The sequence below is a fragment of the Amblyomma americanum genome, chromosome 6 (assembly GCF_052857255.1).
Source record: "Amblyomma americanum isolate KBUSLIRL-KWMA chromosome 6, ASM5285725v1, whole genome shotgun sequence".
NCBI lineage: Eukaryota > Metazoa > Arthropoda > Arachnida > Ixodida > Ixodidae > Amblyomma > Amblyomma americanum.
In genome coordinates this window covers 45,526,924-45,554,744 of record NC_135502.1, presented here as the reverse complement: position 1 = coordinate 45,554,744, position 27,821 = coordinate 45,526,924, and the positions used below count along the sequence as shown (strand labels likewise).

Here is a 27,821-nt window from a genome sequence, read left to right as displayed (position 1 = left end):
TTGTTAGGATATTAAACGCGAACACTTACACTGGAAATGCATCTACGAGCTGTTTGGAGATTAAATTGAGTGACTTGGCTGTTGAAAGCTCAAGGCAAGATTAGTTCCGCAGTAACTTCCGCAATTAGGCACGTCTGTGCGACTCGGCTGGCGGGAAACGGTTTCCGGATGAGGTCATTACCCCCACAGCGAGGCCCTTCTATTCGAACCACGAGGGGCAGCTGACAGGGCGTTACATCCTACAGCTACATCCGGAAACGACAGCTGCGCCTCACTCTCTTATCGTGACGCAGTATCGTAGGAAATGGCAGATTGCATCACCTTGCGGTTGCAAAAACTGAGCACACCACTTACATGCAGTTGTACCGCACCGAGGAACCGCGTGCGTATTTTGGTCCTTGCGGCGAATTAGCGGACGATGCTTACACGAAAGTTAAAACACAGAGACACGCATTTTTTGGGCGCTGTGTTGCCAGTAGTTCGGTTTGAACCGCATATTTCAATAGTAGCTTCTTTAGCGTAGCCCAGCAAAGGTGGTGCTAAGGACGTTTCTTGTCATTATAGCTCGAAATAGAGCTTAGATTCAAGGTGTTAGCCGTTGCTCATTCGATAAAGGACAAAACCTGGCAAGAAACGAACGCCGTGTTTTCAGCCTGCGCAATTAAGCGTCCATGTTTTCTCGTTCTTTTATAATTTTCAATCCGTTCCTTAGCCCACGTCTTTCATTCCCCTCTGAAGTTTTTCTCTAGTTCGTTCCAAGTTCATGCACCACGGCCTTTCGTTAACAGGTCATCATTATTCAGCCCTCAAGGAAAACCTGCTTGTGCGAGTGCGCTTAGGAAACAGACCGAAGCCTCGCCCACCGATTTCGAGCCTCTTCGAGCTGCGCTGTTTTCCTGAGTTACGCATCCTTTGTAACCCTGACACGCCTCCAGTTCTTGTTCGAGGTTTTCAATGTCAAGGACTAGGTACTCTCTGCCTAGTAGCTGCCTCAAAACGCCTCTCGTGGACACAAAAGTTTGACGGTGTTGGGGGTGCGGCTCGTGCTTTGAGGAAGCGAGTTTCTATCTTCTGAATACCAGTTTGTTCCCTCCGCAGGTGGCCATTTAAGAGCGCAATTTGCAAACCTTGACCTTGGCTACACTGATTGATGTTTTCCTATTTTTACCGCAAATGCGCCGGCCGATTTTCAAGGACAATAGAAGAGTTAACGTTTAAAGGAACATTTGCTACATAATGCAATTGCAAACGACAGTGGCAACCAGGTTAAAATAATGTGCATGTTTATATCTCGTTGGAAGATATGTTATCTCATCTTATCACAAGCGCAGAATGGCACATTTGCTTGTCAGTGCACGTTAAAGATCCCCAGGTGGTAGAAATTATTCCGGAGCCCTCCACTACGGCCCCTATTCCTTTCTTCTTTCACTCCCTCCTTTATTCCTTCCCTTACGGCGCGGTTCAGGTGTACAACAATATATGAGACATACTGTGCCATTTCCTTTCCCAAAAAAAAAACCAATTATTATTATTATTATTTGCTTTATCCACCCACCTACATCAGCGTCCCTCTCCTGTATGTTGAAATACACATTTTTTGTTCCCATGTCCTGCTTATATATATATATATATATATATATATATATATATATATATATATATATATATATATATATATATATATATATATATATATATATATATATATATATATATATATATATATATATATATAAAACATTACATTTATCCCCGTGGAACGTGAAAGTGGGTCGTTCCACATTTTTCTTTTTCTATGTTTTTTCTAGGCCTAATATTAAGCCAAGAATAGAGAAGACATATAGAGTGATGGCTGGAGTTTGAAGATAATAAGCAGGCCACAAGCTTGTAACCTGCTCGTTTTTATTCAGAGAGTAAAGTTTGCATGTTCAGAGCAAAGGAACTTGATTCCCTTCAGGAGTTCCAACAATGCTATTTAGAAAGATGCGATACTTACTTCAGTATCCTTGCAGCCATTAGATCACATATGACATCCACTTTGTAAATAAAATGTTTCCACGGCTAAAGTCACAGGTGTAAAGTTAGGCACTTGTGAATACAGTACCAGTGACACACTTGAGCGCCGTTTTTGGAGCATGTGCTTCACGTTGAAATTGTCAGGCAGCAGAAAGCCAAACATCAAGTTCCTGTCTACCTATTATCCAGTTCTTTCCATTACTTAGCTAATTCACTAGCCACACTGAAATAGACGCCTGACGTCAGTGTTGGCCGGGCGCATATCATTTCAACACTAAGTAGGGCATACGTATACATGTTCCGGAAATGGAAGGTGGATGATGTAACAATGCCAGCCAACAAAATCAAGACAAAGCAGAAACACAAAGGAAAAACTGAGCATTGATTTCATGTCAAATGAAGTCTTGTACGATGAATGCGGACAAAAGATATAAGAAGAACACAGATGGCAAAACACAAAAATAGATTCTATACAATGACATGAAGTGTGTACTAGGCCTATAGTGGTTTGATTCAAGTACATTGAGCCATTGAAGTGAAGGAGCTGGCTTCAAGATGAGGCATACACATCGCGAAGGTGAAATCAACACCTTTCACGTAAGTGTCGTGCACCGTGTTAAACGAACTAATTACGTCCGTGGAATGGCAAGAAATATGGCATTGAGGTGGACGTTAATAACTGCATGGTTGCTGAAGTACACACACGCAAGGTGGTTCAGCTCAGAGCTGTATGTCGGGGAACATATAGTTCAGAAGTAACTTGAACCGACAGTTTAGGAAAAACTTCGCTCGTACAGTAATAGATGAAGAAAATACAAAAAAACTAACAAGTACCACACTGCGAACGCAATCTCCATCGCCCTTCTGAGATTACTGCTTGCGTTACAAGCCATAGCGATACTTCTGATCGTACTCATAGAGCATGGCATGTGCAGTACACATAGACACAGTACAACCAAAACATGCTCTGAACGTTTTTGACAGCCCTAAGAAAAAAAGCAGAAACTCAGATGCCGCAGTCATTCTGTAAATGTGTGTAACACGGCGCGAGCTGCGTCGTTCAATGAAAGAACCATCCGCCAACACTGCCGGTCACCAACACTATGATTGGGACACTATTTATTGTTTCCCTGCTTCCTACGGCATTAACCGCATAGTAAATTTTTCCCATTTTCTCAAGCTCAACGGTGAGTCTTTGATGCAAGAAAAACAAGCCTTATGTTACAAAGAAGAGTTTTTTAGACACTACTCTCCCACTCAGTACACTTAGTACTGCAGCTTGTAAGAGATGCTACAAATGGATGAAATGCCACTAAAAGCTCTTGCAACAAATGTTTGAAGTCGGGCACAGTACACGCGCACCTTCAGCCAGTATGTGACCAGCACACAAGGACTTGCGTAGACCGAAGTTCGTGCCAAAACCCCTGTCAAAAACAGGAACCAGTACCTTGTGCTTGGTAGCGACCTTGTGATTTTGGCAGCGAAATTCTGCCAGGATAAGTGGAAAACTCACACTTTGCTTGTTAAATCATCCGTAGCACTATGAATAATATTAACACTTACTGTCACAATTACGTCTCCACGCCATAATCATATGCACCGGCTATGGAGAACTGCATGCAATAAATGATCCTGTCTCATGCCCAGTTGAACCTGAGTCAGTGCACAAAAGCACCAGAGGAAGTAGGCATGATACAAAAAGAATAAATGAAGGAAGCTCGTAAATAGCAAGCTAAGTTTGAACAGGCACTTATTCGTTGCGGCGATGGATCTGCTAGTGGAAACAGGCGTTACCATTTCTTCTCTGCAGTAGCAAGATTCATACTGTTAATTTCCACTGAAGACCGCCTCAGCGCGGAATAAGAAAAACTTCTGTACATAGTCAGCGGCGTCACAAGGATCAATTATGATAGCTGAAGATAACGCTTACTTTGTTTGCAAGCCCTATAAATTATCTCGTAATCATTAAGAATAAATGAAAACTAGTCGAAAAGTCACTAATTAAGAAAACCCGAATTTCGTTGCGAAAAAACGAGCGAAATTGGTAAATATATTGAATTAGCGGCATATTTAGATGGTGACAATACTCTCTGTGCTAATAGTCTGACTTTGTCAAACTGATGTACCCAACTATAAATGGTGATTATACAAAATGCAGATGAACTCATATTACAAGAACACGCATTCGAACACAACAATAACACGAAACTGAGCAAGGCGCCACTTTCTAACACGTCTCCTAGGCTTCACTTTTTTGTCGGCACCGAGGCACTGCCTTGGAAACACCATGACCGAGTCCTCGGAAATGTTCCTTGCTAAGCCTTTCACTCCTTCTGCTTGAGCCTGAGCCGCAGCAAAAAGAAGGCGACCGTGCGGAAGACGAGCTCGAAGGCGAACAGCGAGAGCACAAGCACATGGAACTTCTTGTCGGCGGTGCCCGTGAACTGGAGGAACTCGTTCGGGTCCTCGTAGAGGCAGATGAAGTCGTCGCAACTTAGCGCCGGTCGGTCGAATCCGTACACTGAGAGCAGCATGCCGTGGTAAGCGTAGTACATGGGCGACAGGTACGTCAACCAGCGAATGTACGGCGACACAAGGTGCGACTGGACGAAGAAGCCGCTGAAGAAGAAGAAAGGAGACACCACCGGGAGCGCCACGAACACCGCCGTCTGTAAAGAGAGAGGTGAGGAGATGATAAGTTTTTGAGGCCCGGAGTGCAGTTTTTGATGGAGTATTATTTTAGGCCTCGGGCAGCAAACGTTGCGCTCTTGGCTTCTCGGCTCTAGTTTTAGGGACTTAGACGTATCTTTTAAACGCTTTGAACAAGCATCCCAGAAATAAGGGATTGTTCGCTACCCTTTTCCTCCATGTCGAAAATGTGCCCGAAAGCGTTATCCCTCTGTCATGAGGTTAGTGTTTTGTCAGCCATTTCGTGCTAGTTTTACTGTGGAAATTCTAACCATATAACCACATTTACGAGGAGTTTCACTCAAGGGACGAAAGAAAGCTAACTTTTCGGATTAGAGAGTCCTCAAATAGAAGCAAGCAACTTAATATGGCTTAAACAGCTAAATTGCTTTTGTCATGGAGTGTCTGATCTGAGTTATTTTCTTCCTCAGGTTGTTTCGGTTTTACGTTTTAAGATTACGAAAAAAGCAGCTTGTGATGAGATAATGTCGATCATCATCGATAAGAAAACAAGACTGCTGCCTGGCCTTGTATTCGCTTCGCATACTGTGCCATTTGGCCTAAATGATGTTCTCTTTGCTAATTTTTCGCACTATTGCATTGTGCCAGAAAGTTTGTGAGTTATTTCACGCTTACATTGGTGCACAAGAACCACTCCATTTTCCTTCTTGCTGACATGCTCTTATGTGGTTTCAGAATATATTTAGAAAAATTTTAACTATGCCAAAGAATGCATCTTCGAGCCTGCGTACATGATTAGGAACGTATAAAGCTATATTTGATCATGTGTGCTACAAACGTACTTGTACCAAGTTCATATCAGGACAGCAATGGAGCGTAAAGAAGGCGGTGTTTTTTTTTTTTTTTGCTCGCAGGTCATTTGAAGAGACTGTAACTGTGCGCTCAAGGCTTGACTCAGTCACTGTTTGCATCTTACCTGGAGCTTGGTGAGTGCAGAAACGATCAGGCCTAGTGCTTGGATGGCGCTGCAGAGCTGAATGTTGAACAGGGCGAGGCTTGCTATCCGCCACAGCTCCAGCGGTTGCGATGTCGGATAGTAGATGAGCGCTATGAGCATGATCACAGGGATTGTCTGCAACAGAACGGACGCTATTCAGTGCAAAACGTATTGTTGAAAAACAGCTGCAAGTGAACAGCAAAAATGATTGCCTTTTATGGGGCAGGCGAAAGAGAACAACCATTTAGAGTTATATAGCAGCATTTAATCGGTACAAGTTGTGTCTTGGATTATGAGGCATTTGAGCCAAGTGGTTCAGGCGACAAGTGAATCTTGTTACGTTACATAAGCCTTTGAACGAATAGTCTTGCCTGTCTGAGCAACCACGATTAGTGAGGCATGCGGGCTGCGTTGACTCCCAAAAAACTCGTAACCAACTGCTGCCATAGAAATATTTCAACACGTATGCTACGGTAGTTTATTAAAAGTCTCTGAAGAGCATACTTCTTCATGCATACCAATGTGCAATTGCTAATTTAATGCTCGAGTGTATTTGCAAAGACAATGTGTTAGGAAGTCTTTATTTTGTTTGGAGATAAGTCTATTGCTAAGATAACGCTATGTGAAGAAACACTACGCCAGTGGATGTGCCTATAAACCTGTGCGTTTGTAACTGAAAATTCTAGCAAGTTAGGTGTGGTAAGGCTAGTTATCAGCAATCAGATAAAGCTCGAAAGAATTAGCATCAAGTCATGACTCTTACCGAGATAAGCAACTTACCAAAAACGGAAGCTCCGTGATGTAGCGAGCCAGATAGTAGAGTTTGATGCTGTACCATCGGTTCCTGTGTTCTCTCTGCAGTACCGAAATCTCTATGGGAACTGCGGAAGAAAGAATAGTCTGTATAGGATGACTTGAACACAAAGCATACATTCCTACCGCATTAACCAGGCCTCTAAAATCACCGAGAGCAGCGGCTAAATAAGGTTAAGACTGACGCGAGCCGCTGTTTGTCCTGATTAACTGATTGTTTGGCAATCTCTCTTTCAGAAAGACTTTACCGGCAACTAACTGTAGCAAATGTTTCTAATAATATATATTTTAGCTGTCAAGAACCATAATTTAACTCAGTCTTGTTCTGAAATGTAGAGCAACTTAAACTTTTTTGCGGGAGCATGCAGCGTGTCTTGGAGTTTCTTAAACAAGGCTATGTGGATTATTTTTAGGCTTAGGCTGTGCTACCCTGAAGCCGCCATCTTTTTACAGTCACATGCGTCATCAAAAAAGCCACGTTAAGAGGACATCTCATAATAGCACTTACAGACGATGACCGTTGGCAGGATAGACTGGAACATAACGATGCAGCACATGCCGAAGAACATGTTGGCGTTGTTGATCACGGTGGACGCCTTCCTGCCGATGTCGTAGTAGAGCATGATCATCATGATGGCAAAGGCCAGGTATGCGGCAAACCTCAAGGGGGTGGCCACCTGCAAGAATTTCATATCAAGAGGCTGAGAAGACTGCCTTTCCAACACACATGCCATCATCGCAAAAAAGTGATGATGTGTACTTCATTCCGAGCTCTGGTGAAGCAGTTGACATGCGTGTGCTTCACACCAACCCAATGGTATGCGCGCACTTTTTGCTACCTATACTCTGAAGCTACTGGAAATCATAAATTACTTCCACATAAAGAGGATTAATGAACCTCCCGCAGCGTTGGCTTAGTTGGCTATGAGTTGGCTTAGTTGGCTTCCATCGCCCGTGTGCTGTGCGATGTCAGTGAGTGTAAGAGAATCAAGGTTGTCTTAATTAATCTGGAGTCCTCCCCTACGCCTTGTATCGTAGCTCACGTGCAGCTATAGAGCGTTAAACTCCGGATAAAAAACCATGCAAAAATTATGATTCCTAAAAGCACTGACCTGAGATGAACTCATGTGCTTTCATAGCGATCGCAGCTATAATTCACAGAGCTCGTGCGAAATAAAATTTTCGTGACCTGAATACAGCATACTTCGCAAGTTCATTTTATATATGTAATCGCAGAGTGGGTGCCTTACTATAAACACGCTCAGATTATTTTTACACTCGACTGCTGAAGCTCTCTTTTCTTAATATGTCATACGTGCCAGGAGGTTAAAAAAAGAGGTCATCAATTGTAACTACATTCACGACTCACTATACTGAATGACATGCACGGAATGACACCTGTACCCCCAATCGGATTTTCGGCACGTGTTCAGTATGTGTTATGACGCAATGAACAGTTTTAAACCATTTGTTAGACGCCGCGGCCCCAACTGCAGCGATTATTCAAGTGGAAAGCATCGGTTTCAATTTACGCAGATTTTGCACCACACGCCGTGTTCCTTTCCTGCTTTTATCGTGCGACGGCACACACTCTCGTTAATGTTGAACACTAGGATGCCATCTGGAAACTATTTCAAGGTCAGCAGCAAAAATTTAATTTGCGTTCGCACTGATGAAATACTATTAAAAACGCTTCACTAACCTTGTTTCTTGCAATGGAGAGCCAACATCGCCTCAGCAAGATTCCTAGCTGATGGAAGCTGGAGGTCGTAAAGGTGTAAAGCTTCTCTGCCTCGGCCGTGTGCTGGAATGTAAAAAATCACATTTATTCAGCTGCCAGTAAGTTCAAGATGTTGTTCAACACATTGCTCATCAGCAATTTTCAGCTTGTTGCATTATCTTGTACGAATTGGCAGACAGTCCAAAAGGCGCCGGGAAGCGCATGTCGTTTCATGCTTGAAGTAGTGGCCTGCTATTAGTGTTGTAAACCGACAGTGAATTAAATGCAAGTTTGCTTCAAAGGCCCCATAAAATCAGAACAAATAAGAGGTGCCTCTGATTTACGTAACAATTTGAATACAAGGCCAGCTTAGCAGCAGAGACAGTCATAACGGCCATATCAAAGGCAGTGACCAGCAAAGCCTCATTCATGCATGGTCGGGTACTTACTTTTTCAGACATTATTTTTCCACCATATTTCGTTCTTCGCCTGTCCTCGTTCGCATCTTTGTCTTCGGGAAGCGGCTTCTCAAAATCCTTAGAGAGTTCCTCAGTGAAGTCGCCGTAGTCGCCAGCAGCTACCTCGGAAACTGTTGGGAATAAGTGAGATGAATGCTCAACAAACATGAGCATATGAAACGATCAAAATTATCTACACTGATTATTTTACTTTGGTCTTATAGTGGTCTATCATGGCAGCATATTCAACGACTTAATACTGCAAGATTCAATATCCGCTTGGATGTTTGAGTGAATGTCAGAAAGTGAAAAAAGAATTGGCCATATAGATATGCACAGCATATCTCTTAAGCGTATCATTTTTGTTTCTAGCACGAATGCTCTGACGACGCACCATAAAAAGTTTCACGTGGAAGTCAATGCCAGTAACATACGTATAAAAAGGATTGCCGTCGAATGCAGGGAGAAGCGGGGTTCAGCAAGAGGTGTTGAGCAATACTACACTCCTGCTTAAGCAGGCTCACCGTAGTCTGCAGGATTGTGGTACTGCGGACAGTTCAGCTGGTGCCTGGAGAGGAAGTCAACGAGATCCTCCACTGGGCCGTTGTATATGCAGCGTCCTTTTGACACCATGTAGAGCTGAAAGGCGAAAAAGAAAATTTCCTGTAGCGAGAGCCGGTCTTGAGTAACCTTTACACTGCCAGCAGTCATTTAATATTTATCTACCTTGAATATCCCCTTAGTTTTGCCTTGTATACGGGCACTTCTGATAGTGGAAACATTGCCACATATGGAACTGAATCCTCTTGCCCTCAAATGCTTGGTTATACGTCTACCATCCGTTGAGAAAGAAACGACGTGAATAACTACCTGATAACAAAATCTAGCTCTATTATACTGCACCCTTGTTGTGGCTCATTACAGAGTGTTTAATGCCTACACTGATTATACAGCAGCGATAATAATTGAAAAAAAATAGTCTTGAGATTACGGAATGATTTCCAAAAAGCAGAAAATCATTCCATGGTGTATCAAATATACGAGACGTCCATTATATAATCCCGCCGTCACATGTGCTGCCATCATAGCATGGGGTTTGCGGCAATGACCTGTCACCGCGCATTGATGAACTAATGCTGGAGTTCGTCGCACACTTGGAATGCACCGAGAAATCTAGATATTCCGGTCTAAACTTAATGCGAGAAAATCGCTGGCGATATTTGGTAGCGTCTGATATTTTCGTTTTAAGGCTTCAATTTATCAACTGGGATGAAGTTCTTGATTTTAAGGCCGGTTGCATTTGCGAATGTGCCACCCTGCTGCATATAATTTTTTTCAGCGACGACGTACTTAGTTTTAATGCTAAATATTTGTTCCTCTAATAATCTGCAACAAATATTTGCCCCACTTGTGTACGCTATAAAAAAATCTTCAATGAAGAAAAAGAAGGTGGATTTGACTTCACGGTAGTCAGCATAAAAACGAGAAACATGTGACTGTGGTACGTGCGTGTGTGCATTATGCCACGACCGCGAGGTGAAAGTGCAGAAAGAAAAATCCCTGCCGCATTTTCCTAGCAGAACGGAACTAACTTTCAGGGCAGCGAGTCGAAATGTCACCTTCAACAACTTTCTTCAACATGAAAATTTAACGCGTAATAAACAGCCGACTGTATTAACAAAATTGCAGTCATGATCACGATTGTTCCATGACACTGCTGCACGAATTCATTGTGCGTGACGATTCCGGTGTCCTTGTGCACGAACTTATTCGTTAAGGGTAAACCTCCAGCAGCCCAAGATTCTCCGGCGCCGCACCGAACACGTATGTCTTAAACTCGGCTCTCTCCCCCGGCCCGTGTCTTCCTCCCTTCCCTGCCTACACCGTTTCTGGCATATTTGGCGCACATTGAATGACATGCGTAGTGATGTAGGCAGGCTAAGTTGCTGGAACAGCGCAAGTTTGGCGAAAGAAAGCATTGCAACGTAACGGGCAAAAACTTCCAGTACCACTAGTTACCGGACACCACCTCGCGTGAAGAATGTCACAAGCGCGACGTCCAGCATTAGGACGTGCGACAAACCGTCATCTTCAATGAAGCCTCTCGCCTCTGGGAGCCCTCAAGTTAGCAGTGCAACGAAAGTAAGCAGGAAAGCATTTGGGGAGACTTCCAAGTAATGAATATTGCTTGGCAATGTGTTTCAGTTGGAAAGTATGTGACTTAATGTGCCCTTCCCTTTTAGCGCTTTAAAAGATACTTGGAAGCTTACGTAGAAGCTTCAGGTCAGGTTGAAGGAAGTTCAGCAAGCAATGGATACGGAATGTCAGGTGTATCGTTAAGATAGAGAAAACTGCTTCGGCAGAAGAATAAGCGCTAGTCGACAATATAGAAGAGGGATGAACTTTTGTAGGACGTGTAACCTGAAGAAGAGTTAAGCGGGGATCTATTAGAGTAGCAGATAAGGCGAGGAAAACGCAATAAACGGCAATTTGGAAATACCTCTGCCGTGGCAGTGGGTTAACAGGGATTACAACCTTGAGAACGCAATTAACACTCTAAGCGCCAAAATGAGGATGGACAGTAAACCCACATGACGTCCAGAATGACGTGTTTGCACCCTAGGCAGCATGTCGAATCTTTCTGAAATTTATGTTCGGCACACGGGATACTCAAGCAGCAGAGCTACGCAGGGGAGAGAAAGAAATGTCTTCTCGCCGTTCGGGGTTTAGGAGTTTGCCGGTTGGTGTAAGTGCAATGCAAGATGCGTGGAAAAACCACGAACTCTGCTAGCTGGACATTTCTGTAAAAGCCCGTGTCTCAACTCACCATGTCGAAGTGGGAGAAAATCTTGGCACTTGGCGTGTGTATAGAGCAGATAACGGTGTGTCCTTGCACTGCCATCTCTTTGAGGATTTGGATGCACAGAAGACTAGATACGTTGTCCAAACCACTGCGCAGAAGAAAGATTGGAATGAGCAATGAGCGATGACAGTTACAAACAAACGTGATGTTCACAGCTTCTGTTCATGGCTCATGTTCATGGCTGCACATTTTCTTTGGTACAGCGAAGAAAAATGTAGATTCAAATTTAACAGAGAGTGCAAAAATATTAATATCGAGCCGAGTCTTCACAGAGCTCTTGATATTGATTTATAATCGAATGTTACTAAACAGTATGATGAGAAGGATGGCAACATCCCTTCTGCTCCTGTGATGCACTATTGCATCTCAGGATGCATCTGAGATGCACTATTAAGATGCACTCTAATATTGGGCTTCCTAATACGGTGCTTTTCGCGCTAGTCTCCATCTTGCAACCAATAAAACACGTAATGCTGTGATAACCTGCTGCAACCTCTCCCCAGTACACCTCATACGTCGCATTTGAGGAATACGATATCTGCATAAAAACAAGTTAAATTAATAAATAGGTAAATAAACCCCGCCTGATAAAAAAAAAAACCGACTGGGCTTCGTGCTAAAGCGAACTTAGCCGCTCTGTAAGCGACAGAATATTAAAGTGGTCATTTGATTCTTCAACCTGTAATTATAGCGAAACGCTAAAAACTATTAAATTTGTGCCAGACTGCAAACCTATGAAAAACAGCAAACTAAGAAATTGCGCACGTGTTCAGTTCTGACTTTTTGCAAACAAGCTGCAAATGAAGGAAATGAAGCAACGAAGATGCGTAGAAACGTGTTTTAGGAAAATAAAAATAACAAACAGGATGAAGGGAAAGTGGCGCTTTCTGGTATGTGCGAGCGCGTGTTACCTAGTAGGTTCGTCCAGGAAAACCACCGGCGGGTTGTTGACGAGCTCTTGGGCAATAGCCAGCCGCCGGCGCTGTCCACCCGATAGGTCGCATGTCCTTGTCTTGCGGCACTCGTAGAGGCCCCAGCCCGAAATTGAGTGGTTTACCTGCGGAGCGAGTCGCGAGTACGAGGAAGACGTCAAAAATGATATCCGACAAGCTGCTTCCCATGTCCCAAGTCTGCTCGCCGATATCATTGATCCACGCAATTGCACTGATGCGGACTCTGGCCGATGTAGAGCGAAGCTGGTCGCTCAACTTTTTGTTGTTTATCTTCGTGATATGCTAATAAATAAAATCAAGCCAACGTATTCACAAAAGCATTGCGTTAAAAGGCAGAGAAGAAACCGGACTACGGCAGGCTCGCAACTGCGTTAGTCTCGTTCCCTGCCCTGACCGTGTCTTTTGCGCGGAGTGTTTTTTTTTCTGAATACGATGAGCATTAGTCTTGTTCATCAGCGTCTTCCCTTGAAGTAACGCCAACTTTTACTCCTGCGTCGGATATACTTATGCTAGAGAACTTGAGTGCAAAATTGCCGCAAGGGCAGGTCAGTGCCTGTTGTGCGGCATACTAACTTGTGAAACAAGGAGCTGCAATAACACACACGAAAAGACAGGACGACAACAGGGCACACAGGGCAGGAATGAAGAAATCGTTAAGCAATCCGAAAGTTCTGAATATCAGTACATCAAAAAGTAACTGCAGTGTTGTGATTGAGACAGGAGTAGAACTACAACAACAAAAAACAACAACAATGCAAGACAATAAAGACGAAGTATAACGATAAAACGAGAAAAACATAACAATGTATACAATGTTCAACGTGCGTACACTGGCAGCTAGTGTTGATATTTATTTAAAAGAAGAGAGGGGGCATATTTTTCTGTATTTTATTCTGGCGCGTGAGATCGCCACACTTCTGTGATATATTGAAAATAATATGAGGGGGGGTTAGTGACTAGTGATCAGTGTACAAAGAACTGATAAAAGGAATGCTATGCCTACAAAGGAGCGAGAGAAAAATAGACAGAGTGAGTGATGGGGTCTTCCTCAACTGCGTCGCCTTTCGCATCCGTCACTGCCTGCGGTAATTTCTTCGCATGCGCTCAAACATTTTTACCGCGCACATATTTTAAGAAGAACAACGGGTGAGTCCCGATGGCTGGGTAGCTTCAATTAATGCAATCTACTGCTGTTTTTCTCTTAGTAAATATGATGCTATATTAGAATTTACTTCTCACATACGCTTCATACTGCCTTGTCCACTATGTAGGCGCTATTGACTTTCCATGATGAGTGAATATCTTCCACCAAATATCACCAAAAAACACTATGACAATGCACACTATAATAATCCTGATGGACTGCACACTTTATGTCTTAAGGAATGCGAGTGTGTAAAATGAAAATAAAAATGTCTGCAAAGCCAAACAGCTTTAGTAACCAATGAGTATCATTACTAGAACTTAATCATATTCAGAGAAATTAATCTACAAAACATTTTCGGAGCTTATAATGACATCTACATGTGCCCTCTCAGCTTGTTACCTATGACACACCTCGAAGAAATGGAAAGTCGCCACGACGCTGTTACGGAGCAACCTTGGAGTGAAAGTTCCTCTTATAAACTGGCAGTCAAAATTATGCAAAGTCGTAGTTACTGCTCGCTTCATTTTAAATTGCAGCGGAGCAAGTTTGCGCATTCACCTGATCAAAAGATGATTTCCGCGCCAACATTCATATCCTTTGCTTGAATCACGTATGCTGTCTTCAAAAGTGCTCTTTGATAGGTTTTCACCGTGTTTTTATAGCACGACATGCCGAACGCCATAAAAACTGAATAGTTATTTAGGACCGCCGCGGGGAACGCAGAGCTTGTGGATCGCTCTAAACCCCGAAAAAGCAAGTTGCTGCTTGCTATTTCAAATTCACGGTGCTTTGCCCGATTTGAAAGTTCATTTCTTAAAGCAAAAATAACGTCTTGTGAGAGAACTTGGCGAAATGCCGCTGCATACCGCAGTGAATGGATGGTGTGTCATATAGCACGTGAAAGTTTTGTTTGGAGTATCGCAAACCTTTTAGTTAGAAAAGATACGACGTATCGTTTTCGTTAAATTTACTTGCAAGGAAGCCAAATGAATTATGAGCTTCTGCTGATTATTCGCAGACTACTTCAACCTTGATTCTGAGAACAAAAATAGTGGTGTAGACAGTATGCAGGGATCTTATCCCAGAATAAAACGACAGACTGACGTCACAAATGTCCAAACTACGGACACATTTGCGTTGTTGGGGTAACTGGAAGCAGCGACGGATACCTTGAACGCCGCTTCTTTTCCTCCGAGAGCCCCGTACCCAGATGCACAGCTTAATGACAGGTTGCTTCACGACAGAAAGTGCGTTCTTGGCTTAGACTCAAGAAGAGACACAACGTTGTAACTGAATGCGGCATCATTCAACATTTATATGCTTCGGTGCCAGATATGTACGGTTCAAAAGAAGGAAGCACAAAACCAATAACAAATGTGCTGCCGCATTTCGTAAGGCGAATCAGTGCGGCCTATTAGCTGCTCATGCTGTAGCCATGCACTCTGTCTGCCTGGTAAAAGATGCCTAGATACGGCCTTCGCACAGAAAGGCCTGGTGCTGTCTAAGCGTGTTTTTCTTTAACTTTATGGCATACTCTCCGCGTACCTTCCCGCATACTCCTATTCAGGCGGCTGCGTTCGGACACGTACAAGACACCCACAGACATAGGGAGCTTGCAAGCAGTAGCGCACTCCCACACATACAAACGACTTTGTGTGCGTATGTGCGCTGCTGTTTCCAAATATGTTAAACCAACTAGCCTACCAGGCTGCAACATAAAGCTTGAAAAAGCGAAACTTTAGCGTCGTAGCAGCAATCAAAGCATATCGATCCAGCTTAATCTGTTAGTTTTATGAAAGAAGATACTGTGCTGACTACTGACTGCACGGATTTGATACTAAAATGTGGAAAGCATATTCGTACATACAGAGCTCCACTTGAGCATGTGTGACCATAAAAGTGTTGCGCTGGAATCTGGCATCGGAAACTTCATATGAGCACGTTAACCATCATAACTGAGCTTCGAGGACTGCTAGTCGACTAAGCTCAAGTTCCGCTTCTAACATCATGTTCACCTCGTACCTTTGGTTTACATATGAGCAAAGACTTGAGAGAGCGAGAGAGACAGAAGAGCGGAAAGAAAGAAAGTTTAATCAAGCAATGTTCAATTGGCTGCGCTACATGTGTAGAGGTGATCGAAAGGGCGAAATGGAAGAGAGAAAGAAACTTCAATTGAGTTCCCTGTTCGGAGCGCACCCATATTCATTAGTCTATAAAATCAAAGGACACCCACAGTTCGATACAAAGCCCGGTGCTCAAGCCAGTGTATCTTATATATTCGACGAACACCTTGATGATTTCTCTATGGGACATGAATGTTGAGTCCAAGGTCCCTGAATCATGACCTCCATTAGAGGACGTTAGTCCAAGAAGCGGAATGCTACTCCATGCACCCTTACTCACTGTCAAGGCATGGACAGTAACAAGGTAGAGGAGCAAGTGTCTCTCCTAAACTACAGGGCTCAAACGCTGGAGTGTGTGCCATCGCAATTAAGAAAAAATAAGCGTTTATGAATTCAGCTCCCTGGCACAATCGACACCGTTGGATTACAGTGGGTGATCTCGGGCGGCAGTCGAGTTGCAGAGATTTAACGGCAGCGCCCACACCAGTAAAAGGTATTAATAAATCTGGATTTCTGAAGCAATCCTTGTAAGGACTCGCCTGGGGCCATTCCTCTGCAAACGAACCCCCCCCCCCCTTCCCCCTTCATTCCTTCTTTGATTAGCTACGATAGTTAGCAATGAAAAGGGCCTGTGCCTGAGTAGCGAGCGCCGTTTACGCTGCAAGCACAACGCCGGCACGAGAGAAAGTTGATCTGGAGCTTTAGGCTCGGGTAACTGGAAGCGCGGTCGGCCACAAGCTGCACCGCTCTTTCTTCGTCGGCGGAGTGCAGCCTTGCGGGAACGAATCTCGTGTGAGTTCCTTCCACCTGACACCGGTGCGTCGGCGTCGCCCATCCCTGACCCGTGCGAACATTCGCCCGTAACTTAATCTGGCGAGTCGGGCGTCATTGGTTCTGTAGCGTAACCTTCCGAGAAACATCTCGTTTGTCGCTGTACGATGTTCATTGTTTCTGTACCAATAAATGGCGCTTGTGTGGGCACAGTGTCGTACTCCTTTTTTCTCAAGGTCACGGCCCGCCGTTGTCGGCTTGCGTGCTGCGGCTCTAGCGATCGTAGGGTAGAGTGGAATATACAAATATATCGCTTCTTGCAATTTTAAAACCGCACATCATAATCTGCTAGCCTGAGCATCCCGGCGCAGATGTGCCTTAAACCACATACTTGGTGCCTTGTACGAAACTAGGTTTTTTTTCGGCAGAAGCATGCACAAGCTAACATAACTGGATAACATTGAAACATGAGCGATGAAATCACTTCAGCGTGCTTTTGCTTAATGGGCTTGCCACCAATACCAGTGGTGTTACTCCACATTAACGTGCACTTGGGTGCTGTCTGCTGCAGTGTCAGCATTGTGTCGCTGTGCAGAAAGCACTGACCACATTCTCTCAAGAAAGACAAGTGCGGTCTGTAAACACAAGAGCCTACACCTACCAATGTCATGACGTTTCGCGGAAAGGAGCGCTGCGTAATTTCTTCGTGCTTCTCTGGAAAACCTACAACTTGAGGTTGACAATAGTGCCGGCACTCAGTCCAGTGCCGACGTTGCGACAAGAGGAACTGTCCCGTGCGCGCTTGCAAGTATTGGCTAATATATTATTTTGCGACGCTAAGTCCCCCACAGACTAGGCAACATGCTGTTTTCTCCATTGCAGCGTGAGGAATCTAAACGGAACAACTAAATGCAAGAGCTCGCCAGAAGCGTAATTTGAATAATAACTACAATCAGTAATGCGGCTGCCTAAACGATTGGGAAGTGAGCCTCACGCGACGGAGGTACGACAGACAAGCATGCAGAAGAAACACCGCACTACATAGCTTTAGGCCGGCGCTATTACCAAGGGGGCGGGGCTTCTCCTGCGCCCTTTTTATCCTCGTCATCGGCGAACGCCGCTGATTGGCAGCGAAGCGATAGCAGAGCACAACTCCTTCTTTCAGCCACAACTGCGGCGACATCAGCACTTCTTGTCAAGACTGTACCTCAGCTTTGCGTATCTGCATGTGTGCGTTTTCCACTCCACTCTGCTAATGATGATAATGGTGCTGAGTGGATGTTAGCTCGAGGTAGTGGGGGGAAGTGAGGGTGGGCGGTGGGGGGGGGGGGGGCGTATACCTTTTCAATTTTGCTCCTCTTGTCGAGGAGAGGCATGCGCAGCTCCACGCTCATGGTGAGCGCCTCTTGAACGGTGAGGGTGGGCGACAGCCGGTCCTGCTGCATGACGTAGCAGCTCTGTTTGGTGAACAGGTGCGGCGCCCGGACGTAGCCGTTGATTTGCACCTCGCCATCGAAACCCGTTTCGCTGCAAGTTGAAGAGAGCGCGCAGAGACAAGCGTATAACGCACTACGCCTTATCGACGATCTCATACGCTGTCGCTGCAATTATGGCTGCAGGCTAATCAGCCCCCGTGATAAATTGCATATGGCAGGCAGTTAGAGAAAGTGTAGAGATTGAAGCAAGGATAAAAAAAATCGCACCTGTGAAGGTTCGCTTAATGTATGTCAACATAAAATGCTTCTCCTGGTCACTTGCTCAGTTTCTTTTTTTTTTCGCTGTGTACACTGCTTTGCCTCAGTGTAGAATATAAAATACATGGTATCTGCTATTCTTTGTTATTTTTCAAAAACATTAATATATCATATTTGTAGTCGTCAACAAATTAACAATGTTATTATTATGTATTTTTGCAGGAAACCCCGCATGACACGCGTTTGTGTCGTGGTTGTCAATCGACCGCATCATTTTCGTGATATTTTAACTGACTTAGGTTTCACGTGAGTCCGATGTAGTGCCCTTATATGCTTCAGCTGCCTCAGTCGTAAAAAAATATTTGTTGTCACATTTACAGCTTACTTTATTCACTCTGCTGATTGAATATCACTAACGCAGTGAGATTAAAAGGTGTTTGCGCCAAACAATATTGACACTGTATTCTGGTTTCCCACATAGTTTAATACGCATTTCAGATTCATTTAAGCTGTGCAGTAACTTAAGGCCCAAAATATGGCCTACGGTAACGCAAGTGTACCTATGGGGAACAAATGTGCTATCGTTGCTGAAATTACCCTCTTACAACAAAATTTTCCTGAGAGTAATAAAAGGCGATCTACCATTACTTTTTTTAACTGCGCTCTTTAAAATAGGAAAAAACAAGGACAGATGCCATAAACTTTGACAACTGCATTAACAGAAATCTCGCTGAAAGACAGGGCACCGGACCAAGTTGGCTGTATAAAACTCAATAAAAATCGCGAATCACATTTAGCGGATTCATATTGAAGGAATTATACACCAAAATGGCATCACAGTGCTGTAGACCGGAACAGCCTAAGTTCGGTCTTCGTGAAGGCTTAATTTTTCACGCCACTGGTACCTTACTTCTGGGCTGAAAGCAGGTATATTTACTGCTGTTTTACAGCAGTTCATTCAGTTACCTTTTAGCACCAAATCTCATTGAGAACCGATACAACTGCGCAATACTTCATTCACATAACTAGATTTCGAAGCCTAGTGTATATATCTGCTACATGACTAGCGACTGTAGAAGAAAAGGTGTAATTGGAAAGTTCTGGTGCCATGAAACAAGAAAAAAAGGTAATCCGTATCATAAGACAGTAAAGAAAAAAATGAATCGCTGCATTTACTCACTAAAATCCGCTGAGGAGGTTGAGTAGCGTGGTTTTTCCAGCTCCCGAGGGACCCATGATGGCCGTGAGAGTTCCCGGGCGGGCTACACCGCTCATATTGTCCACCAGCGTCTTGGTGGCTGCGTCCACGGGAAAAAAATAACCGGTACTTAATTCGCGAATAAACGTTACGAGAGGCAGATTGAAAGAAATTAGCAGAAAACTACGATCCCACTCTCCACTGATTTTCTCATATGTTATGTTGGTTTTTCCAGCAGTAATAATATTTCTTGTTTATGACTTCCTATGCGGCACGGCAGAAGCCATGCGCATTGGAATGGTAGCGTGTGCATGCGCCAAAGCAGGTCCCTTGCACACTCTAGCTGTTTGTGACGTATGTGCATCAGCAGTCCGAAAGCAAGGCCAAAAAACTGCAGAGAGGCGAACTTCAGCAACTTGTTTTAATTACCAACTACAACAAGTTTACCTGTTGTGAGTTATTACATTACCAGGAATTCAGGACAGTGCCCAGAAATTGCCGCTAATCACGCTCTGTTATGCAGCCGCTCGGTCTTTCTTAGATCAAGGATTATGTCAGCGCGTTATTCGGGAATGTTCAACGCCATGTACCACGTGGTGGCGTCGAAGAAAACTAGAAGCGCTTGTGCCTTGTTCCTGCTAATAAATGCACTTCAAGTGCACCTCAGCCCCGCCGCGGTGGCTCAGTGGTTAGGGCGCTCGACTACTGATCCGGAGTTCCCGGGTTCGAACCCGACCGCGGCGGCTGCGTTTGCATGGAGGAAAAACGCTAAGGCGCCCGTGTGCTGTGCGATGTCAGTGCACGTTAAAGAACCCCAGGTGGTCGAAATTATTCCGGAGCCCTCCACTACGGCACCTCTTTCTTCCTTTCTTCTTTCACTCCCTCCTTTATTCCTTCCCTTAAGGCGCGGTTCAGGTGTCCAACGATATATGAGACAGATACTGCGCCATTTCCTTTCCCCAAAAAAACAATTATTATGAAGTGCACCTCACGTAGTGTTGAAGTGTGGTAGTTCATTCTGCAAACAATTGGTTGATTGAAGTATCAAAAAGCATCGCATCAAATCTATTGATTTATGTTGGCAGCACTGGCTCGGCTTGCTCTACAAATAACTGCCCCCAAAACGGTGCTTGCGTAAACAGTGTACTGCGACACTACTTTAGGTCATTGCTAAATATTGCACTGCTAGGCTACTCGGCAGACAATACAGGCATCAACGTTTTACCAGTGTATAACAGGAAAATTGCTAGTTGGCGCTGCAGAGTGGTTGCTAAAGTCACATTAGCTTTGATATTGTTGTTTTGATATTCTTGTTTTTGGATTTTTGCAGCTGTGTAATAGTGCCAAATCCAGCACTTTACTAGTTTTACCACTCAGTAGTGTTACCAGATCATCTGTAATATACTATAGCGCTTAATAATAGTACAGAACGGTTGCCTCAGGTTACTCGAAAACGTCAGGTGTCAAGAAAATATTATTCGCGAAGTTACACAAACTGTCATGAGCTTGTTTATGAATTCTGGGGTTCGACGTCCCGAAGTGACACACGGATTACGGGGGACGCCCCAGTGGAGGCTTCCGAATTAATTTAGATCACGTAAGACTCTCAAACGTGCGCTGACATCGCACGACACACAGGCGGCTTTTGCGTTTCGCCTCCATCGAAACATAGCCGCCGCTCCGAGGATTTAACCCAGGTCCTTTAGCTCAGTTGCCGAGCCCTGACCACTGAGCCACCACAGCGGCTCGGTCAGGAATCGGTGGGCGCAGCTTATTAGAGCAGTCTGGCTTAAGAAAATCGAATTCCCAACATCGCATTGAAAGTGTTGAGTTTTTGTGTGTAGACGAACAGTTTTAAAAGTCGCAAGGGTTGACCTGAGCACCCTATATGTGAAAGATGTTTCGAAACTAAATTCTTATACTCAGGTATGTGAACAAAACACAAGTACAAGCTGCGCAAGTAAACAGAAACCAATATTTGCACTAGAATTACATTGCCATGGCAAAGAAATTATTAAATGCTGCTAAATTATTTCCTTTTAAACGTCATTTCACCTGAACTCCTTTCATTCCTCGTCCTCGACTTGAGCAAGGTATGCGTAGGCAGATTACATAATGCAGAACGCTCTACGCATAGCGGTATTTGCAAAAGGAAGGAATTCAGAAACAACAAACAGTGTGCCTTCAGCAGCAACTGTACTCCTAAATGAACGTGAAAAAAAGAACTGCGTCATAGAACGCAAATGATTTTGCTATGCAGGTGTGTGCGCTCCGAACTTCTCAGAAGCTTCTATGGTGCAATAGCACCTTAATGCGTAGCTGGAAAGGTTCTGCTCTTTTTATGAGCATTAAACCTATATGCTAAACAATGGTACAGAGGTATTCGCGCCTATAATTTTGCTGCTAGCAAAAAAAAAATAAAAAATAAAGAAAAAGCAAGGCTTACGCACCATTATTCGAAACTTTATTTTTCGTTTTGCGACTAACGCCTTTATCTCCGGCTATTCTATACTATGCCATACGAAGGACGCCAAGCGAAGGACATAAGAAGGGGTGTCACCGAAACGTCGTTGATGATCCTAACGACCAAGCCGGCTATTTGTTCTCATTTTTCCCTCCAAACCTTCTCTCTTGCCTACGCTGCTTGTTCTGGCTTCTCGCACCGTCGTTCGGATTGCTACATCTCTGCCTGGGTGCGTGCTTTCTCTGTCATGATTGTTTTTTCTCAATGCCACCAAGGACGCCCACATGAATTTTCGTCAGAGACCCTTCGCAAGAGAGGATAAGAGACGGTTGGAAGAGGAGTTGTTGCGCTCAAAACGCTGCGCGGTTACTGGCCCGCATACATCAGCGACGACACCTGTTCTCCGTACTTACTTCTCTAATGTGGCTTTTCGTGTTTTTTATGTGTCAAAGTGCCAGGTCAGGGGGCTGAAGAGAAAGGTTTCACAGTACTTGGAAATGTAGACATCGTGATCGGATATCATGGGCGGCTAACTGGTCTAAAGCTGCCTGCTACCCCCCCCCCCCCCCCCTCTCCCCGGCAAACCATTCTTCTTATTGAACCGAGTGTCTCACAGATCGGATGCTTCTGAGCGCCCCGTGATAAGATTTCTGCCTGCAGCAGTGTCAGGGCAACATCAAGTAAACGCACAGTGCAAAAGACTCAAAGCACGTGGACGAGGCGGATTCCCCTGTGACGTCGTTTGTATGCATCGCCTTCACTTCGAGGCTGCGTCGACTGCAGAGATTTCGTGAGCTGTGACGTCCGGTAGTAGGCGTTAAGCGGGGATGGGCACGCAAAATAATTCTGCGGGAGCAACCGGCACGATGGTATCTTCGCTTATAGAGAACTTGAACCAATGTTGGCCCTGTGCCAAAAGGTACATAAAGGGATCACATAAGGGGTGATTGCGCAATCTGTTGAAGCACCGCTCACCATGGCACGTGTTACTGCCTACGACACGTCAGCGTTTCCTTGAAATTGAAAGCAAAGCAGGCGTGTATAGAAGTGTATTTGCATGGGAATGTGCTCTCTGGTGCGCTTGAGTCTTTGAGCACTGTCGTCTCAAAACAAATATATTTTGTATCCTCTTTTAACTGCCGCACTCTGGATTGAGAGATATGCAATCAGTTCTTTTGAATGAGCAATTCTCACTGTCACCATTGACTTCGCCATTACCAGCGCTTGTGGCATATGTACGATTGCGCAATTGGTGTCTAAACAAGTTCGCTAATATGAATTAGCGAGAAGAGTGCTTTACTCTCTGGAGACGCATTTTATTTTGGAAACTGGGGCGTTCGATACTTTTTTCCTTTGTAGTTGAGCTGTCTTCATGAAGAGGCTTCTGCACACTCGCGCAGCACAGTGTGCTCTGAAATAAGTTAAACGTCTAACTTACAAGCTTCCTGATTAATGTTTTAAACATGCCATTCACTTAGAGGTTGCTTATATCGAATATGCAGTGGCTTGAGTTTTATTGCGAGTGCTTAATAATATAACAATTTTCACACACGTTGTTTTGCTAAGGGCGGGTTTAATTGGAGGGATATCGAAGAGGCTCTTAGTCTTGCCGGTGGACGTAGTTTATGTGGTGATGATGTTGGCGATGATGGTGATGATGTTTTGTGCGTGATCAGCACTGGGCAGCATACAAATTTCATGGTACATATATGCAACACTAGCAACTTTCGTGCACCGGTCGGGAACGAGTAACAGTGCCTAATGGGTTAGGCTGCCTGTGTTATGTGCGCTCGGTTATGCACGGTGCGTTATACGTGTTAATCGTGTTACGTGTTACGCGCTACGTGTTAATGAATACGCGTTAATTATATGAAAAATAGAAGGTTGAATTGGAGCACCCAGAAAACGCAGCAGATTTGAACTTTTAAACTAAGCCCATTCGGACGTTGCAGAGAAGTAAAAAAAAAAACCATCGCTGGCGTGACGACACCGTATTTAGTCTTTAACGGTTAATGAACCTGCAGTTAATCGGAGGTCTGTCATTGTCCGCTACGCTAAGTCGATACATTATCAAGCTATTCATTTTTTATTCAAGGAAATAATTCTGCTTAAAGGAAACGATCATTCCTTTCATTCCTTCGAACGGAACGTGAATGGGGTTTATGCTTCGGCTAAGTTGTCACGTGGTAGAGAGTAATAGAGAAAACTTTGTCGTGTCTGTTGTTTGAGGTAAGATTTGCAGGTATACTAGAATATCAATGTTTAATCATGCGCACAACATTGTTGGAATACACCAGCGGATTTTGCACAAGACGTTATGGGCCAAACAATGAGCCTGGTTTTTTACAGCGTTGGAGTAGAGAGGAAGGTTAAGGCGCGGATTGCCCTCCAGCTGCATTCCAGATGCACCTAAAAAAGTAAAAAGCAAGAAGACGCGGCTTAGCAGCGCAGTGAGCCGAAATTATGCGCTACGATCGACGTGCTGATGCGACGCGAAAGCTTTGCTGACTGCCGGATTGTTTCCTTCGGCAAGTCATCATTTCAATGCATGGTTATTTCAAGTACCCAAGTGATTGAGCAGCAGCAGATTCTTCTCAGGAAGTGTCTTTCAACAGAGAAGAAAATACTCGCACGTGGCACATTCTCCCGTGTAACAACTCTCCTGTGCATCTCAATGGCACCCTTGTTGACTACAGCTAATCACCGAGTTTTAGATTACAAAACACAACGCTGTAGAGGACCACAACGACGTTCACGCCGAATGTTTCTCACCTTGTCTGAAAATGTAGAAAGAAAAATCTTCTCAAAGAGTCACGTGCAAAGATTATTGCTTCCTTAACTAGTGGCTTTGCTTGGGTATTAAGGCGCACGTAACGAGAGCCGCTGGGAGAGAACTCTTCTTAACGACGATTCTCTTTTTCTCGGCAGTGTCTTACCAATAGCTTCAGAGAAGTTGTTAAGACCATCGAACAGTAGGTGTCAACCCTCCTTTTTTGCCCCAGCACTTCAAAGAAAAGAAAAGGAAAAAGCCTTCAGCGCGCAAAATTTGTGGTTGTTAGCGCCAATCCTTAATCTTCTGCCGGGAGTTACATCAGCGAGACACACACCCAGCCAACGTATCGCTAATTTACAGACACAAGAAAAATATAAATTACCCCGCCAGCAGACGAGGTACAGCCGAAGTCCACCAGCCAGCTTACCGGCGGGCCCTGCTGTAGAGGTACAGGCAACGACACCGAGGCAGACAGAAAGAGGAATCGCTAATTGCCACTTATTGGGCGGAAAGAGGCAGGGACTCCATCAAGCGCCCGGGGCAGTCTTTCGCATGTACGGGGTTTTTCATGCTGCCGTTTCGTGGGCGAGCCGTAGTATAGACCCATGGACACGTTCCAAGACGTAAATCGACCAAACGAGCAGTTCAGTGGCGAAGCAGCCACCGTCGAAACGTCCATGAATGAAACATGCTTTTAAGCGACTTGGATTTCACAAACAGTTTCTTCTGCCCCCTGCTCAGCTGTCTTGCTTGAGGACCTCTGCAAGAAACGTTATCTGCGAGCGCTTTTGTGACACTCGCGGAGTTGTCTGCTGGTGCTTATCGCGCGAGAAAAACAATTACGTTTTTTTTTTCTCGACGCGTATTTCGTAAACCTCGTTCTAGCGTTTCCGAAGTGTAAGCAATACAAGAAGAAGGCTGCATCTAATTTCATATTTGGCGAAGTAGCCCTTTACAGTAGAAGCGCTGAGACACCCTCTAATTACAACTCGCACCATTACTTTCGTCAGGTAACACAGAACAAGCAAGTGGAAGAGCAAGCCGTTTACAGAGTATAAACACTGTGGCTCTTGTGACTGAGGAATCCAAGCGTCAGTAATGCATCCGGAAGTGCCGCGTATTAGTATAGCATCTGCAGGAGGACAGGGTGCAAGTGTATAATACTGCATGGCGGTGCAGTGTACCTCACTTTACTGCGAGAGATACAATTCTTGAGTCAAACACACGAACGCAGTCACGTTGCAAATATATGCGGTTCCATACATAAGCGACATTTGTATGCGTGGGAGCGTGTGTGTGGGCGTGCGTATGTGCGCGCAGGTTTCCGTGTCGCGCATCAACGACAAAACCGCAGTTAGCAGGCCTTAAATAGGTCTTTGATATAATTTTTTCTGCATTGATTAGGGTATCGAGGGGGCGCTCAGAGATTTCAAAGCACATAAGCCCGACCACAGCAGGGACCGCTGGCAAAGTACGTAGTCAGGAGTTTCACTGCCGCGTCCTTGAACACTTTCCTCAACCCCTGGATTTAGAACATTGTTCTTCGAAGGCAGAGAGCTTCGCTTCCAGCACCCAATGAACGCATCTTCTTAGGACAGTAAATGGCCCGACCATGAAGGTGCAGGACTGTTTCTTATGGACGCTTTTTGCACACGAATTTCAAGGCCTTTTCACAGAAAAATATGAAAAGTACAGTCTTTTTCATAGAATTCTGTTTTGTCATCAACGAATAGTTCAGGCTCTTCTTTTGCCCGAGCATCTGTTTACGCTCACTGGTCTTCGCATGTCTTAATGAAGACTAACCATGAATGTACCAAGCTCTGGTGTGTTCATTATTAATAACCCTAGAAGCGACACTCTGGTCTAGTCCTCACCCTCTTCAATCTGAGCTGCAGGAACTGGCGAATGCTCAAAGGGATACTAAGATGAGATGAGTGCACGCTTAATGCGCACCAATGCTCGGCTTATTCACGAAAAGAACGATTGTCCATGTTTTGTAAGAGGAAATGACAATATTGATAACTCCATGGTAATTACAGCGAGCCATCCCCTGCATCTCTACCGCAGCGGTGGCCAAGTGGTTGAGCATCCGCCTCGCATGCGGGAGGTGCGGGGTTCGATCTCCAGTGCCGCCGGGTACCCACCGGTGATACAATGGGTACAAGCTTTCCCCTGGTCTGGTGCTCGGCTTATTTAGGGTGAAATGCTTGGGAAATGGGTCTTCGACCCCACCTTGAGAATTTGAAAAACACCTTGTGCCATGGCGCTCTTTGGCCATAGATGCCCTTGCGCCATAAAAATCCATCATCATCATCATCATCATCACCTGCATCTCTCATCAATAGATATCAAATTAAATACGGTGCGGATGCCAAGAACGACGAGGACAAAGAGAAGAGGTGTTAAGACTCTAGTTTAAATCATTGCATCCTGTAGTGATACACGCATCTCCTGAACACTTATCTCCGGATGCATTATTCTTCAGTGGCGCCTAATATAAAGGAGATAAACACACAATCCAAGCGAAATTTTCTTGGTGGAGGGCATGCGCCACAGGCTTCTTTTAGTCATATGATTAAAAGATTTCGAAGAGTCTGCATTGACAGCATCGCTCAGTGAAGCTGCTAAAGGAGCTACGTCATAATTTAATTCGTGTTGAATTGCTGAAATACACCCCTTCCCATTTTAAATTTCATAAATAAATAGCTTATTTTCATTATTATACTCATAATGGGTGATAAAGCCAAGGAAATTAAGTTAAACGTGACATCCAAGTAGTTAGTTTTGCCACCGATTATTGCGTGCACACTGTTCCCAAGTTTATACTAAACGAGAAGAAATATCACTGTACAATCATCATCATCATCATCGTCATCATCATTAGCCTGACTACGCCCACTGCACGGCAAAGGCCTCTCGCACGAATCTCCACATAACCCTGTCCTGTGCCAGCTGCGGCCACTCTATCTCCGAAGTTCTTAATCTCATCCGCCCACCTAACTTTCTGCCGCCCCCTGCTACGCTTGCCTTCTCTTGGAATCCACTCCGTTACCCTTAAGGACCAGCGGTTATCTTACCTTCGCAGTACATGCCCTGCACAAACCCATTTATTCCTTTTAATTTCTACTAGGATGACATTAACCCGCGCTTGTTCTCTCACCCACTCTACCCGGTTCTCGTCT

General features: G+C 44.5%; 1 protein-coding gene across 1 annotated transcript in view; it reads right to left on the bottom strand.

Moving 5' to 3' along the window:
- Positions 1 to 1,861: 1,861 nt before the first annotated feature.
- LOC144136740 (ATP-binding cassette sub-family G member 1-like) overlaps positions 1,862 to 27,821 on the bottom strand; it is a 60,590-nt gene continuing 34,630 nt past the window's right edge. Inside the window, exons 3-13 of the mRNA XM_077669316.1 lie at positions 19,385 to 19,502; positions 17,851 to 18,037; positions 12,428 to 12,573; positions 11,481 to 11,604; positions 9,178 to 9,292; positions 8,645 to 8,784; positions 8,178 to 8,279; positions 6,984 to 7,152; positions 6,443 to 6,543; positions 5,642 to 5,797; positions 1,862 to 4,685 (exon numbers count right to left, since the gene is read on the bottom strand). Of these exons, the coding sequence (XP_077525442.1) occupies positions 4,341 to 4,685; positions 5,642 to 5,797; positions 6,443 to 6,543; positions 6,984 to 7,152; positions 8,178 to 8,279; positions 8,645 to 8,784; positions 9,178 to 9,292; positions 11,481 to 11,604; positions 12,428 to 12,573; positions 17,851 to 18,037; positions 19,385 to 19,502 (1,703 nt within the window). The 3' untranslated portion in view covers positions 1,862 to 4,340. The remainder of the gene's footprint in view (positions 4,686 to 5,641; positions 5,798 to 6,442; positions 6,544 to 6,983; positions 7,153 to 8,177; positions 8,280 to 8,644; positions 8,785 to 9,177; positions 9,293 to 11,480; positions 11,605 to 12,427; positions 12,574 to 17,850; positions 18,038 to 19,384; positions 19,503 to 27,821) is intronic.